This window comes from Aquarana catesbeiana, linkage group LG12 (assembly GCF_042186555.1).
Source record: "Aquarana catesbeiana isolate 2022-GZ linkage group LG12, ASM4218655v1, whole genome shotgun sequence".
NCBI lineage: Eukaryota > Metazoa > Chordata > Amphibia > Anura > Ranidae > Aquarana > Aquarana catesbeiana.
Window position 1 is genome coordinate 208,561,706 of NC_133335.1, and position 16,587 is coordinate 208,578,292.

General features: G+C 40.9%; 1 protein-coding gene across 2 annotated transcripts in view; it reads left to right on the forward strand.

The window, feature by feature from the left end:
- LOC141113469 (rho GTPase-activating protein 39-like) overlaps positions 1 to 16,587 on the forward strand; it is a 145,377-nt gene that overhangs the window by 80,270 nt on the left and 48,520 nt on the right. For both annotated transcript variants that reach the window (XM_073606577.1, XM_073606579.1), the window contains exons 3-4: positions 5,724 to 6,987; positions 13,389 to 13,941. In XM_073606577.1, the coding sequence (XP_073462678.1) occupies positions 5,724 to 6,987; positions 13,389 to 13,941 (1,817 nt within the window). The remainder of the gene's footprint in view (positions 1 to 5,723; positions 6,988 to 13,388; positions 13,942 to 16,587) is intronic.

Here is a 16,587-nt window from a genome sequence, read left to right on the forward strand (position 1 = left end):
TCATGCTTTGGGGCTGTTTCTCTGCAAAGGGAACAGGATGACTGATCCGTGTACATGAAAGAATGAATGGGGCCATGTATCGTGAGATTTTGAGTGAAAACCTCCTCCCATCAGCAAGGGCATTGAAGATGAAACGTGGCTGGGTCTTTCAGTATGACAATGATCCCAAACACACCACCCGGGCAATGAAGGAGTAGCTTCGTAAGAAGCATTTCAAGGTCCTGGAGTGGCCTAGCCAGTCTCCACATCTTAACCCCATAGAAAGCCTTTGGAGGGAGTTGAAAGTCCGTGTTGACCAGCGACAGCCCCAAAACATCACTGCTCTAGAGGAGATCTGCATGGAGGAATGGGCCAACATACCAGCAACAGTGTGTGACAACCTTGTGAAGACTTACAGAAAACGTTTGACCTCTGTCATTGCCAACAAAGGATATATAAGTACAAGTATTGAGATGAACTTTTGATATTGACCAAATACTTATTTTCCACCATAATTTGCAAATGAATTCTTTCAAAAATCAGAAAATGTGATTGTCTGGATTTGTTTCCACATTTTGTCTCTCATAGTTGAGGTATACCTATGATGACAATTACAGGCCCCTCTCATCTTTTTAAGTGGGAGAACTTGCACAATTGGTGGCTGACTAAATACTTTTTTGCCCTACTATACTTGGAAGTACCAGGCATTTTATGTATTGCTGAGCAAGGCTACAAGAGAAAAGAAGCTGTGTGTTCGATCCTGGTGGGGCCACAATTAAAGTAGACCCGTTGCCTGGCAAAGCATGAATACTGTCACTATTAATGATAAGGTTTCTTTTTACACAGTACTTGGTTACCTTTTGGGGAAAAAGCAAATATCAGCTCTTAGTATGCCAGTACAGCATTTATAATTTCAGAAGTTTTTATAGTTTATTATTTTGTACAAATTATACTCCTGTTCTTGTATAACTCCCTATACTAGTCTTGTGCAGTAAATTGCTGGTGAGCTTAACCACATTCCAATAAAAAGTTTGTTTTTATGCCTATAAATAGGGTGGCATTTATTTTTTTTCAGCAGCAGCTCTATTTCCTGAAAGCAGAACATACTAAAACATGTAATTAAAGGTTGACAATGACAGGAAGAGCTATCCTGGGGAGCGGGCGGTAGGGAAAAATTTACGGGAGAACTGGGGCTGGCCATGTTTTAAGAGCAGGGAGTGAGTGTGAGTCCAGGAGGTGTGCAATGACCGAGGGAAGTTACAAGATAAGTCGTGTAAAGACAATAGTGTGCGTTTTTATGAAGGTTTCAAAAGACGGGACAAGGTCTGTTTGCCAACAGCACGAATGTAGAAAGTTCTATCCAGAGTATCAACGTGGATCTAGAAAACATCCAGAGGTTGGTAATTCTGCTGTTGGGTAACTTTTTAATTCACGATTAGAGGATCTCCAGTTTTGGGGATGAGCCAACATCAGCAACCTTAGTCAAATGGAAAGATTATCTTTTGGCTTGAACAACCCTTTAGACCTCTTCTTTTTTTCGAGGACTTGAGATTTTTGTACCTGAGCTCCCAGATCTACTCACCAGACAAAGACCATTATTAGGATGGTTCAGTCTTGCTATTTGATTTTTGAATTGAAAATGAAAAAGAATGCAAGAGATGAAGTAACACTTTGGTGGGGATATTGTAGAATTGGCATTAAGGAGATCTTGATACTACAGTCCCTAAGAGGTATGGAAACTAGTAGTCGAAGTAGCTCATCAATGTCCACAATATAATCAAAATTTCGATTTTGTACAAAAACTTTTTGGGGATGGGTTTATCTAAAGCTAAATATTTAGATTGTTTAAAACCTCTTTAGTAAAACGTAACATATTTGTGACACTTGCAGATAGTCTGCAAGTGTCATTGAGTAATGGAGTAGAACAATGTATTTTCTTTGTATTTAATATTTTGTTCATATGCAGATCAAAGGTGTGTACTTTCACTTGCATATGATGCCAAAGAAACCTTACGAGTGAAAAAAAAAAATATGATGATTTTTTTTTTTCTTTCTGCATAGTTATATTAAGCATGCATCTTCCATACATGTGGGATCCCTGTGAAAGTGGATCAAGGCTACTACAGTGATGGCCATTGTCTTCCATGTTCCCCTGCACAATGAAAACAGGGTCGCTAGCTCCGCACAGGCCTCTCCACAGGCCATTCTGTAAATGGTGCCCATGCCAAGCAAGTGATGCCCTGTGTTCACTATGCAAGACAGCAGCCATCACTGTAGTAGTGGTGACTAGTACAATGATTCTCTGCTTCTACAGGGATCCCACAGGTATGACGCGTGCCTACTTACATTGGTCCAGACCGGAAACTGAGTTGCTGAATTCCAGATATGGTTTTATTTATTTTTTTTAGATTTAACCCTAATCGGCTCTAATTAACTCCTTCCTTACCTTCTCTCTTTAGCTGCTGTTTCTTTTATGATTTCCTTTTTTTTTTATTTTTTTTTTATTTATTTTTTTTGGTGTCACATTTTGCCTTTTGTGTATAGAAAAAATTACTTCGAAAGTAAAATGATTTTGAAAGATAATCTTGTCAAAGGAAGGCCTAGTTTGTCACAAAAACAATGTATTTTGTTAAGCAAGTAAACAAATCACCAAATAAACAGGCCCATAGTGAAAATCAAAAAATTGATTAGGTCTACAAGGGTTATAAAGGTATGAGAGCTAAAATCTTTAAAATAGACATTGGGAGATATGTTTAAAGAGGGCTAAAGGTGGCGTCCTCCTGATTCCCTCTTGAATGTCTTTTTGCAGTTGAATGTCAGAAAGCAGACACAGAATTCTCTAGTTCATACCTCATACTAGAAAAATGTCAAAAACAGAGTGACCATTGTACCATTTTCATGAAAGCTTCTCAGTTTCTGTTCCCAGTCATGATGGTGTCAGTACTATGCACTCTTGCCCCTATAAAACTCACATTCTAAATAGGGATTGTGCTGGTGCAATGTGACAGTGTGTTTATGATCTGCCGCATTCCCGCTTTAAAATCTCCTGACGGGATACCAACAGGAGCTGCCAGTCAGTGGATGGTTTCAATAAAACCCAATGTGGTCTCAATTTGCTACAATTTCCTTAAAAACCTCCCTCCGCCCCTGTTGATCTGTAATCCGTTCCCAGATAATGATCAGATTTAAACAGAACAAACGCCAGAACTATTTTCCTGTTGTGTGTGTGTGTGTGTGTCTCAGTTGAGAAATTTATTCTGGCAGTGCAGTAGACCTTGTTTATTCACAGTACTTTGGAGAAGAAGCAACCCAATAAACACAATCCAGCTACAAACCCGCAGACTATACAAATGGACTATAGCTTTAGGACTGTAAATGGAAGGAAAAAAGTATACATGTTAAAGGTTCAGTCTGCCCAACGGTGATAGTGTAGTTCTAGATTGCTGGTGCCCAACCTGTGGCACAGAGCTGCATGCAGACCTTTGCCACTTTTTGTGTGGCCCCCAGGGCCCATGCAGATGCCAATCTCTGTGTCCCTATTGCCCTGTTGTTGTAGTGACTTCCAGAAGTCTCATACAATACGTCTGCAGTTTAGGACTGTCTCCTGAAGCCTGTTCCTAGTCCCCAACATCTATATCATGTCCCCAGTCCTGACCATCTCTTGTATCATGTCCACATTCTCTGACCTCTTGTACCGTGTTCATAGTCTTTGACTTTCCTGTTAAGTGCCTGCTGTCTCAGACGCTGAATATTCACTGGATTGTATGTGCGGCCCTTTGATGTTGGGGGGCCACACTTGTGGCCCTTCATATCATGAAAGTTGTTCACCCCTGTTCTAGATAGGACCTGGTAGGTCAACTCCTGCTGACCTACCCAAACGTAAGGGGGAATGCTGATGGGGACCCTGATGTAAGGGGGGACTCTGATGTGAATTCTGTTTTTTACACACACCTATTTAGGTTTACACAAGGTCTTTATGGAACATTTTACTTGGGATCTTTCTGTCAACGAATATCAGTAAATTATTATGTCTGTGTGCAATTAGCCTCTGAGAATGCAGCAAAGCTAATGACCAAAGTGTCCTCATGTACTTTTTTCAGGTTCGGCTTCTGAGAATCAATGGTCTGGCATGAGGATCCTATAGGTCGTTCCCTTTTTATCGGCCTGGTTTCTTTGTACAAGTTCTCTGCTCATAGTACTTATTCATCCCCTTGTTTCTGTTATGTCCTATTGCTCTGGCTATTCTCCTATGTAGGATACAATTAACATACTCCTTGATTGCATTTTAGCCTGCGTGCTTCCTACCCCTCTTCTCTTTTCCTCTGTCCCTGGGATTGGGAGAAAAAGTTTCATCACAAAAGGCTGATTGTCACCCTTAAAACCTGCACAATTTATTATGTTCCCATTTCCTGTTGTCCGTAATAGGACAGGACCCACCCTACTCGGCCTCTGCCAGACGATTGTGTGAGAATTGAGTTGGGAGTAGTACAAGAATCCCATTGTTGTCATAATCTGACAGCGGATACACAGAGCTCTGACTGTGAAGGCCTCGTTCTGCTCTGTTATAAATTCAGAAATATCTGAATGTGTTTCCTGGCTTCACTATACACTTGATAAATTTGATGTTTCCAGTCCATTCTTCTGTGCATGTAGGCAGAATATTATAAACCATACAAAACACTAATTTCCACTGACAGTTCTCTTAAAGGCAAACTGCAATCCTAACATTTTACATTAAAACCAGAGATTTTTTTTTTTGCATACGTTGTGTCACATTAAGCACTTTTTGCAAAAGTGTGCTCCTATCTTAATCTCTGGAAAGCACCCAATGTGGGACAAATATAATGCAATGAATACATTCGTAGGATATTTAAAAACAACCCCATTATTAAAATTATGTATTTATTTAAAAAAAATCAAAAGTAGAATGTGTGTCAGGTTATTATTTTTATTTTATTTATTTTCTATATTTTTTTTGTTCCATATTTATGACATTTGTGCTCGCTCACTTTCCATGTGAGGCTCCATGTGTCAGGGTGTACTAGGAAGCAGGGCCATGGATAAGGGGGGTACCACCAGTCCTCCTGTATGGAGCCCGGGCCAGCAGGGGGGCCCAGGCAGAAGGGTGAATAAAGTGTGGGCAGGGAGGGTGAACGGCGTGGTGGGCAGTTACTGGAACCGATCTTCTGTATGGCTGTCTCTGCAGCAGCTGAAGCTGGCTTCTTCTCTCCCTTCTGCCGGCTTTCAGCTGCTGCAGAGAGCCAATCGGGCAGTAACTGCCGCCCCCCCCCCCCCTCCGCCACACCAATCACCCTCTCTTAGAACCATATGTTTCCCCCTGCTGCCCAGACCCTCCTGTTTGATCTCCCACAGTGCTTCCGGCTTCCCTCCTCTCCTTCCCGCTAGAAGCTGCAAGCACACAATAGGATCCTTCAGGATGGAGAGTGAGGAAAGGGTTCAATAAATGTCAAATTTACCAACCCCTTTCTTTCCTTAATGAACACAATGAGTGATCGTACCAATCACTCACATTGTTTTTGTTCATAACTGTGTTTATTTGGGGAGGGGGGGCTGTATGGGGCCCCATGGTCTCTAACAGGGGAGAGTAGTACAAACCTTGCAGGTTCTAAGCCTTTCCCCCACTGTCTATCATTTTAAAATGGTTGTGGCTGGAGTAGGGCTTAACAAATTATAGTTTTATGTATTAGATATAACCTAATATTGTCTCTTTCTGTTTTTCACAGAGATTCTTCTCAGAGGTGGCAGCCTGTCCCTGGAACTAAAGCAGCCATGTTGGTGAAAGTGAATAGTCTGAGACAGATGTCAGTGTCATCTTCCAATTCATCACTACAGAACAGTATACCAAAGAATTCCATAAGCCGACCCAGTGCCTATGTTCAGGTTCCACCTTCTGCCCTGCCTGCGAAACCTTTTGTGGATCCCAAGCAATCCATGCAAGTTAAGAAAACTGACAATGGTGGATTTTGCCTAGTTTTAAGTAAAGGATCCACTTGTCAGACTCCACAAAGGACGCCTACAGGTACATTACAGCCCTCATCTCCCCGGTATGGATCTCCACCACCCATCTATGATGAGCCCTCTCTAGACTCTCCAATTTATGATGAGCCTCCTGCTGATATGGACTTTGAGAGTATGACTGTACGCTCTCTTTCTCCTCCGGTATCTCCAACAAATAGCCTACAGAGCAACTCGCAGACACCAAAGCTTCTGCCCTATCCAGGCCTTCATCAGAATAAGCACAAGCGGAACCCCTCTGCTACAGAATACAGCCCAGCAGGCAGGGAGTACATAAAGCACATGGTCAATGTTGACCAGTCGTCAAACAAGACTATCTCTCCCACTGGCTCTCTTGATGTTCCAATTAAACATCACCCTGGTCAGTTGGCCCTAAAAGACAGTTTCAAGAATTCTTGGAGGGTCTTGGAAGCAAATGTTCTGAAAAACATGGAAGCCCACCACAATCGGCAAAACAGCCTTCCTCAAGACTACCCTACGGTGGTAAGCCAGCAGGACTCTGGTTACTCCACGGGTCCTTCTCCTAGTTTGAGGAAAAGAAAGGGCAGGAGACAGGGCACTGCTCAGATAAGGCCTGGTTCAGTTGGTAGCAGCAGTGAACTCAATGCGCTGAACGAAAAACTTATTGCAGAGATGAGGTCAGTTGTCTGCAGGACTGCTGTTACTAGGGGCAGCAAGGCTAGTTTGGACACAGACATGATAGAAAACATTGCTCCGGACAGTAACAAGGTGCGATTTCAAGAGTCCTTAAAAAACAGTTCGGGGAGAGGGTCAAGGGATGATGTCACAGCCAGTAGTAGGTCATTGTACAGACCAGGAATAGAGGTCAGAGACAACAGTAAAGCAGAAATAAATGTACAATCTGAAATGGTAAGACAGAAACGGACGTACGAGAAGATGGACTGCTTGGAGAAGAAAGTCACCAGCCAAACAAGTCTCCTGTCATCAGAGTCCAGTAGAACCATGTCTCCGGTATGTGTCCATTTACTCTTCAGCCATTTTCTTGTTCCTCTCTTAAAAATGGTAGCAACTTTAATATTTTACTTTAAAAAAAAAAAATGCTAGTTTTCACCCTTTTTTATCCTTTATTGCATCTTGGTGCTACATAGCTCCTGCAGTCTCTTTGCAAGCATTTGCTGCCAACATGCAAGCAAAGGCTAAAGGTAATTTTTCCTGATGGTGACTACCATAGACCACACTTGTGTAATGTGCATTGACATATCCATGTAATGAGGAAGAACTGGGAGATGGGGACAAAAATAAACAGGGCTAAAGCTCCAGCAAATAGAAGCTGTATTAGTGGGACACACACAGTATATGATAATTAATTCAGTTTAGATAAGTATTAAATATCTTTATTCATATAAATATTACAAAATCACATGTAATGCAAAAAACATACCCCTCTACCATCACTTAAAATCAGAAAACATTGTCTTAAATCCCCTATAATGCATCAACCTGAACCACTTTGGGAGCACAACAAACGGCATAAGTATAAACAACCCATAGGTTTTAACCAGTAAATGGCCCACAGTGCAGCGCTGCCGGCTAAACCTTTTGTGGATCCCAAGCAATCCATGCAATTTTAAGACAATGGACAATGTTGGATTTTACCTAGTTTTAACTAAAGGAGCCACTTGCCAGACTCCACAAAGGACGCCTACAGGTACATTACAGCCCTCATCTCCCCTGTATGGATCGCCGCCACCCATCTATGATGAGCCTTCTTTAGACTCCCATTTTATGATGAGCCTCCCGCAGATATGGACTCTGAGTATGACAGTACACTCTTTCTCCTCCGGTATCTCCAACAAATAGCCTACAGGGTCACTCATAGACACCAAAGCCAGTTTGCCCTATCCAGGCCTTCATCGGAATAAGCACAAGAGGAACCCCTCTGCTACAGAATACAGCTCAGCAAGCAGGGGGTACAGAAAGCACATAGTCAATGTCGACCAGTCAACAAACAATACTATCTCTTTAGTCCAAAAAGATGTAAATGCCTCAAAAAAACTTGAGAACATAAACAGTGTAGGTTTAGCGACATCACCTCCTCACCACCTGTCGAACACATCAATGGTGGATCACTTTTCAGAGAGGCAATAAGGGCTGCCGCACATGTAAACAAGCCCTTAAAGTGGTTGTAAAACCCCCCTGACCTATTGTTACATATAGGTAAGCCTATAATAAGGCTTGCCTATATGAAATGAAAATCTCTCCTAAACGTGCGCCGTTTAGGAGATATTTGCCTTGTAGTGTGCTGATGATGTAATCGGAGCATGCGCAGCGAAGAAACTGCCCTGCGTGTCGTTTCTTCCCCAGCGTGTGCCATGACTGGCAGCTCCCGCTCGCATGCGTGGGAGTGACATCACATGGCTCTAGCCAGTCACAGAGCTGGAGTCCATGGCCCTGGAAGGAAGAGGGGTGAAGATTGAAGCTTCCACCAGCGTGGACATCACGGGTTTCATTTGCAGGCAAGTGCCACATAATGGGCTAGTATGCGATGCATACTAGCCCATTATGCTTTTACTTTGCAGGGGAATAAAGAGGAAGTAAAACCCATCAGAGTTTACTTGCTCTTTAAAGTCAATACATGCATTTTCTTTTTTTTTTGGTGTGTGAAAATATTTTTTTGGTGTAAAATCTAGGCGTGCCAAAGAATACTCTGTTGAAAGAGCCTCATTTTCAGAAGCACAAACTTGCTCCTCTTAATAGGTTTGCTTTAAACTGCTGGTGCTGGATGATGACTCGCTACAGGGAAATAGAGGGTCTTGTCTAGTTTATAAGCACTGAAATCCGGCTTATTTGCGTTGATTTTTAGCCCTGACTTGTGTCGATAAAACTTCTGCTGGTGTAACATTACCCCAAGCTTTCCTTACTAATGAAAAATACAGCCAGGCACTTGTGTGACATTCAAATGTATTCTGTTCCAGATGTAAAAACATTTTACAGGATCCTGTAGCTGCTTTTCCAGTTAATCTGCATTCATCAATAGTCTGAGTTCTGGGAAAGCAATCAGGGCGAGTTATAGATCTTTTATGTAAAAAAGCCGGCCGTTTGAGCACTATGAATAGCATGCCTGCTTAATAAACATTATTCAAATAATCAGCTTCTGATTGCAGCATTTGACGAGCAGCAGCTGTGAGTGTCGGGCCAAGAGGGCTGTCTGCAGGGCTTTTAACAACCAAACAGACCCTTCCTATCATCTCCCAACCTGCTCTAGAAAATGGCAGCTGGAACCTGTTCTGCCTGTACAATTAAAAAACACTTTTCCTTCTGGATAATTTTGAAGGGAACCTGTCAAAATGGAAATGGGGCATCTGCCATTGCTTACATGTGTTTAGAACCCAACTCCAGGCAGATAGTTAAAAAAAAAATAATGTAAATGCAGCTCTTGGTACATCACTTCGTACAGAGCAAGTGCTAGTTCTTCACCATTTTCTCGGACACCAGATTAACAATCGCTAAGACATGGAAAACTCCCAGTTTAAGATTTGAAGTGGTAAAAAAATAGAAGATTTACCAGGTAATTACATTAATGATAACAATAACAGGCAATTACAATAAATGAAAAGCTGACTGCAGAAATGGCCAATACCCATGCCAACTGGCTTCTTTGGCACCCTTGGATACCTTACTCTCAGCCTCCATGGTTTAATGACTGCCTAATGACCATCTGATCCTAACCTGAACTGACCCCCTGGGAGGCTTTTTCTCTTCTTTCCCCATCCCTTAGTTTTTTTTTTTTTTTTTTTTTATACTTTTTTTTTCCATACCATTTTTTTTCACTCTTTCCCCTACTTTATCCTTTTTCTTTCCTGCCCTACCTTTATTGCTTATATTCTAACTTTGCTGCTTCTACCTTTTGGAGAATATCCCAATCTGTTTTTTTTTTTTTTTTTTTACACTTTATATACATACTGTACATCCCTCAGCCTTACAGGTCAAGATCATTTTGACCTTGTTTTTGGGTCCCTATACAGATTTAGGACTTTGAGCTGTTAAACTTGTGTGGCTCCCTTGCCCAACATATTTTTGACCAATTAATTGTAAACCTTGTTAACCTTATTGTGCGTCAACTATGCTGCTGTTGATATTTGTGTGTATGTCATAATCTTTCTTTAAAAGAGAAGTATGGACTTTTTTTTTTTTGTAGATTTGTACTTGCCTAGTTGGATGCAGCATTTTTCCCCCGTCGACTTTAACACTATGAACTGAGCAATCAAACAGCGCTGATTGCTCAGTTCTGAGCTTTGACTGTACTTCTCCTTTTAAGCTGGCCATAGATGGATAGAATTTCAAACAAAAATTCTTAGGAAAATTTTAAAATTCTCAGAACATTTGTTTGCCGTTCGAAAGATATATATTTTTTTGCTTTTAACGTTTGATTAATGGACTTTCCTCGAATGAAATCCTCATACACAGAAATTTGTTCATTCAAGAAAAATTTTCCAACACGTAAATTTTTCTTATCACTGCGGTCAAAAACAAAAGTTGATTTGACCCACTTATGGTTAGAAAAACCAACAAACTTTTTTTGGAACCTTCTTTTCCAAAGAGTTTTTTCATTTATAATTCTACCCATCACTCTGATGCTACCAACTGAGCATTGAGTGATTCTTCATGCATCAGGTTTACTAAGCGTGAGTTACATGTACAAGCACACCTACTTTTTCTCTTTGTTAGGTTTTTTTTAGGTTCTGTTTTGCAAAGCTTTACACCTGTGTACCTACCTACACTGCACCAAGTGGCTTTGTCTTCGTAGGCTGTACGACAGCCACATGGTCTTGTACTGTTGTTGGTGCACAGCTGATGTTCCCCTACGAGAGATGTGCAATGCTATTGGTTTTATTTTTTATTATAGCAATGTTTTGTAAAACTTTTTTTTTTTTTTTTTTAAATCTCAATAGATTTAAAAAAAAATAAATTCTATCCATTCGTCCACTGTGTACGGGGCTTAAGCAAGCTATCCGCGAGCTTAAGAACTGTCACGATGAAAGGGAGCAAGGATGGCGACAGGGGTGTGTGAAAATATAGACTTTTTCAGTTCGAACCTCTGTAGGGATAACATTTCCATAGCCTTTGTACTGGAAAGGATGGTATGTTCTGGGACTTGATGGAGCTTTTCAGCTCATACCTTTTTAAACAGCTCTCATCGTTGTTTAATATACATTGTAGTTTATAGCATACCTATGGTTGCCACCTCATCCCTTTAAACCCGAACACATATTAATTACACAGGTTCTGTTGGCTGATTAAGGTGGTAATTAAATTCGGTGCCTTATCTGCATTTAATTAGCCTCAGAACCTGTGTAATTCAAAGGTGTTCGGGATTAAAGGGATGAGGTGGCAACTCTAAGCATACCTCCCAGCTTTTTGAGATGGGAACGAGGGACACCTATTAGCAAAAGTATGCAGGCCTAAGTCACACCCCCACAATGCTCCCTTAAAGGAAAATTAAACAAAAAAAAATTAGTGCTTTTTTAACCACTACTATTCCTTTATATTGACTTTTGAAAATTACAAATTCAGCAATTTAAAAATTGCATGAAAGCTTTAGCATTGGGAAACACTTTTTTTTGAAAGATAAATAGTACATTTTATATACATTTCTATAGATCAGACCATAATGAGGGACAAATGAGGAGGGCAGAGGGACTTTGTTCCAAGTCGGGGATATTACCTTGAAATCGGGGACAGTTGAGAGCTATATTATAGTTCTACAGGTATACCTTTATATGTCCCTTTTTCAGCTCGGCCTTGCTTATTTCTCTTAACTGGACTATAAATATTACTTTAGTTATTTTTGATTTGAAAGTCCACCTGGAACCATCTCTCTAACCACAGCTTGATTTATATTCTCTTTAAAAATACAGCGTTGACCACAGTCCTGGGCACAGCAGGTATGTGGTTTTCATCCTCTGGTGTGTAGGCTGAGGAACGTGTGCACATTTCTATGACCGTCTAAACTTGTTCTGTAAGAAAACAGCCTACTATAGGTGTGGTGACTCTTTCAATTGCAACTCTAGCCAAATTTTTTTTTTTTTTATGTAATGGTTTGGATAGGGAGGGGAAGGGTTAGAATCTCTTGTTATGTTTTTACTGCTTTCGTTGTACTATTTGGGATGATTTCCCCTCACTATCCTAAAGATGGTGGTCCCTAGGACAGCAGTGGGAAGACTCCTACCCAATGGGGACACAGACAGCAGTAAGGCTGGCCATGCAGGGTGCAAATTTCTTTCCTGCAGCCAGGGAAATTTGCACGATTCCCCCCATCAACACAGTGTGGACAGGGAAATCAGCAATTCTCTTCTCCTGGCAGGAGAGGTGGCTGGGAGGCCAGAAAAGAAAGTGATTATCACTAGTGGCTATAGCAGCTGCTAATAATAATCGTAAGAGAATACGGCAGGCTGATTGTACCCAAGTTGATCGATCAACTTGGTACATTCAGCCTGTCCATTAACGATTTGAATCATGGCCGGTTCCTGCTGAACCCGCTGAGATTCAAACCACATATGGCCAGCCTAAGCCTGAAAGAGGATCTAGCACTTCCTTTTCTTTTTTCCAATTAAAAAAACAAATGCATTTGTCTGGGGTTTCTTTTAATGCCTGCCTTGTATTAAAGTTGATTCCAGACAACTTTTTGAAAATATTTTGTGTAGCATGAGAGCTATTGTTAGAGCACCTCTAACAATTGTTGGCCAACTTTGTCTTAGTGGGTGAAGGCCTGACCTCACTTCCTGTTGGAAAATGTCTGATGGAGACCGAAAACCATGAAAACCCTTTTTCTTAAAAGAAAAGCGTGATAACTACATTGATATTGTTGTATGTGTCTTCCTGCTTTGGTGTCGCCCTTTATTTCTTGAATCAGTATATCCAAGACCAGAAGTTAGTGGAAACGTCCGCAACGTGAACACAGACACATTACAACATTTATAGAAATTCTGGGGGGATTTTATGGAAACTGGAGCAGGCAGAATTTGGAGCAGTTGCATATGGCAACCAATTGGCTTCTATTTTCAACTTGTTCATTTACACTTTGAAAATGAAAGATAGAAGATGATTGGTTACATTGAACAGCTGCTCCAGTAAATACCACTCTGTCTCTTCTCTACACTATCCAAACCTAAAACATTTTTTGCTGGTGTTGGGCTTTTTAGGATTAACTTTAGATTTGAGTCTAAGGGCCAGAAAACAAAATACACACTTTCCATTTTTACTTGCTTTTTCAGACTGGTTGATTTTTCTCAGCCAGAAAAGAAAAATAATCAACTTTGTAAATATCTTAAAGTACATATTAAAGTGTCTATATGCTTCTCTCATAAAGCTTTAAACAAATATGACTTAAACTTAATGTTTTCTTAATGCAGAGCGGCACCCTGGAGACCAATCCAAGCTGTGAAAATCGCAGACAGGCGACATTTGGCCCCAGTTATCAACTCCCTTACACCACTTTGAGAAAACCACTTTCTCAAACCAGCATGGTGGACTGGGCCTCGAAGAACCTTAATATGCACACGCAGGGCATCTTCCGGAGGAGAATCTCAATTTCCAACATGCTATCTTGGAATGGAGGCTCTATCAAGAAGCCCATGTTAATCACCAGCAATCGGGTTATCAAGAAAGAGGCTTGTGAGGTGTTTAAGCTGGTGCAGATATACATGGGAGACCGCCAGGCACGGACAGACAGAAATGAGGTGGCTCTAGTATTGGTCACCAAGTGTTGGACCTTGCAGGGATTGCGGGATGAGCTGTACATGCAGCTGGTGAGACAAACCACCAACAACATGACATACAAGAGTTTGTCCCTGGGATGGGAGCTTATTGCGATCAGCCTGAGCTTCTTTTCTCCATCTCCGAAGTTCCAGTCCTACTTGGAAGGCTACATCTACCGTCACCTGGAGGAAGCAAGTGATCAGAACAGTAAGTGTTGACCTGTTTGTATTTTGCTTGTCAAAATGGGGGATATGTAATAACCACAAAGCAACCAGAATTTTCAAGTTTTAGGTAGCTCCTAAAAATTTTAATGAATCTCCATCTTTGTAACTAGTTTAATAACCCGGACACCTGTATACCCTTTTTCCAAGCTATTTCCAGATGTTATGAGCAGGTCATAAGGTCAGTTTACTCTTTTGTGCTGTTCAAATTGACCCATGGGTCTTTCAAGTGAAGTTCCCATGAGTTGATCAGGTGTCCTATTTAAAAATGCAGGCATTTCATAGGGCTCTGCAAGTGTGAATGCCCCCCCCCCATTCCCAAACATGGATGGGTCTGCAATTTATATTTATAAATACATTTATAATTTATATTTTCTTAGCAGTAAACCCCACAGCAAAACGCATAGTTGCAATTATTCTACACTTTGCTGGGTCGCCAGTTTTATTTTGCACTCATTGAAGATATTGCTGGAGGAGTAAAACTCCTGTTTCGAAAGGATAAGTGAAACTTCCGTTGTACTGTTGCATAGAGCCAACTGTCAAACTCCAATGATGTGATACAGGAAACTTGTTAATTCAGCCCTTCGGTGTGCACCATTAGCTAAAATATCAGTGGACTGGCACTTTACAGAAATTTAGTGACTGTTGAGATTTGTTTTGTGTGATTTGACTGTGTATATGCTTTGTACTGTGTTATACTTGCCGTCTGGGTCCTATTATATACAGTCTAGACTTGTTCTGGGTAAGTGTGTTTCATATAATTGCCCTGATGGACACCTGGTATACAGCCTAACAGTTTAACTTCCCTTCATAGCATTCTCATATATGTCATCTTTATGGTGCAGATTTTTTTTTCCCATATCATTGAGAGTTCTTATTTTATTTTTTTTAACAGGCAGAGTTTTTGTTTTTTCGACCAATTGGGGAATTGTCGGACTTTAGATTTGGAACATGTTTCAAATCTTTACGTCGGAACTCCTCCGGACCCAGTTCCTATCGAAAAGTCTGCTCGTCTGTATACTAGTCCGACGGACGAAAACCGATGCTAGGGCAGCTATTGGCTATCAACTTCCTTATTTTAGTCCGGTCGTACGTCATCACGTATGAATCCGTCGGACTTTGCTGTGATCGTGTGTAGGCAAGTCCGTTTGTTTAGAAAGTCCGCCGAAAGTCCATCAGATAGACTGTCGGACCAGTCCGGTCGAAAAGTCTGCCTCGTGTGTTTGCGGGATTAGTCCTCCTTTTTTTTTTTTTTTTTTTTTTTTTTTTTATTGTCTGGGTTATAAAAAATCCGATTTAACTTTGTCTTATTTAAAATTTATTGCGTTAAAGTTTTCAACAAATAGGTAAATGAGAATTATTTGTGGCAAAGAATGGAGAATGCTAGGAATGCCATTATATCATGTAACAGTCAGTATGTATTGGGACCCCGGGCTTCAACACAGTGCCGAGAGAGGAAGTCAGCCAAGTACAAGAGCAAGGGAGAGAGAATTCTGGGAAAGCCTGACCAAATACAGAAGTCTGTGGCCATGGGCTAGAGATTAGAAACTGTCACTTTTTTGGTCAGAGCAGATGTTGATTGAAAGGCAAAGGTGGTGTTTTGTTTTTTTTTTTGTTTTTTGTTTTTTTTTACGCAATTGCATCACCCGTTGGCAAAGCCTCATAAAGGGAAAAGCTAGTCTTGCATTTTTAAAAAATAATAATTCCTTTAGAATATAAATAGGCTAATCAATGAGTGTTAGACCTCATTCATACCTGGGTGATTTATGTGCGTTTCTGCCGCTTTTCAACACTTGACATTAAAGCAAAGCTCCACCCAAAAGTGGAAGTTCCGCTTAGGACCTGTTCACAACACATGCAGTCCAGTGTTGTTTTTTTTTTTTCTGCATCAAAAACGCATGGAAAGTAGGTTATATGGTTTCCAATGTCATAGTTCACACCAGTGTGGTCAGTAGAAAAAAGTAGAACATGCTGAATTTTTCCTGCACTGGACTGTACTGGAACGTGGTAAACCGCATCATGAATGCATCAAAAACACACTGGACCCAGTACAGTGGCAAAAAGAAGAAAAAAAGCATATGAATTGAATCAGAAATGCATCAAAATTGCATTAAATTGCGCATGCAAAAACTCATCCGGAACAGATCTGGGCTGTACTTTTGTGGTGTGATCAGCCCTAAGGCTTCATTCATACCTATGCATGTTGCATTTGAACATTTCTGCAGTGCTTTTTGCTGACACGCGTTTTTTTTTTTAATGCATTTTATATTTATTTTAATACTTTTAAAACGCGCTAAAAACATACTACTTGCTTTTCTGTAGCGTCCTCCTTGAAGTCCATTGAACCAAAAAAGCAAAAAAAAACATTTTGTGTTTTAAAAAAGTCCCTGACCCTTTCCAAAAACGCAGAGGCACAAAAATGCATTAATGTGAATGTGTTCCATAGGAACCCATGTTAGAAAAAACATGTCCTGCGTTTCTGCAAAAAGCATGAAAAAAACCCCCACATTGGTGTAAATGGAGCCTTAGGCCTCCTCCCCCGCTCCTGTTTGTGAAATGGAGCTTTTGGGGAGGAGGTGGGGAGCTGGTACCCGTTTTTGACAGGTTCCCGCTGTCACTTTTGCTCCGTCTG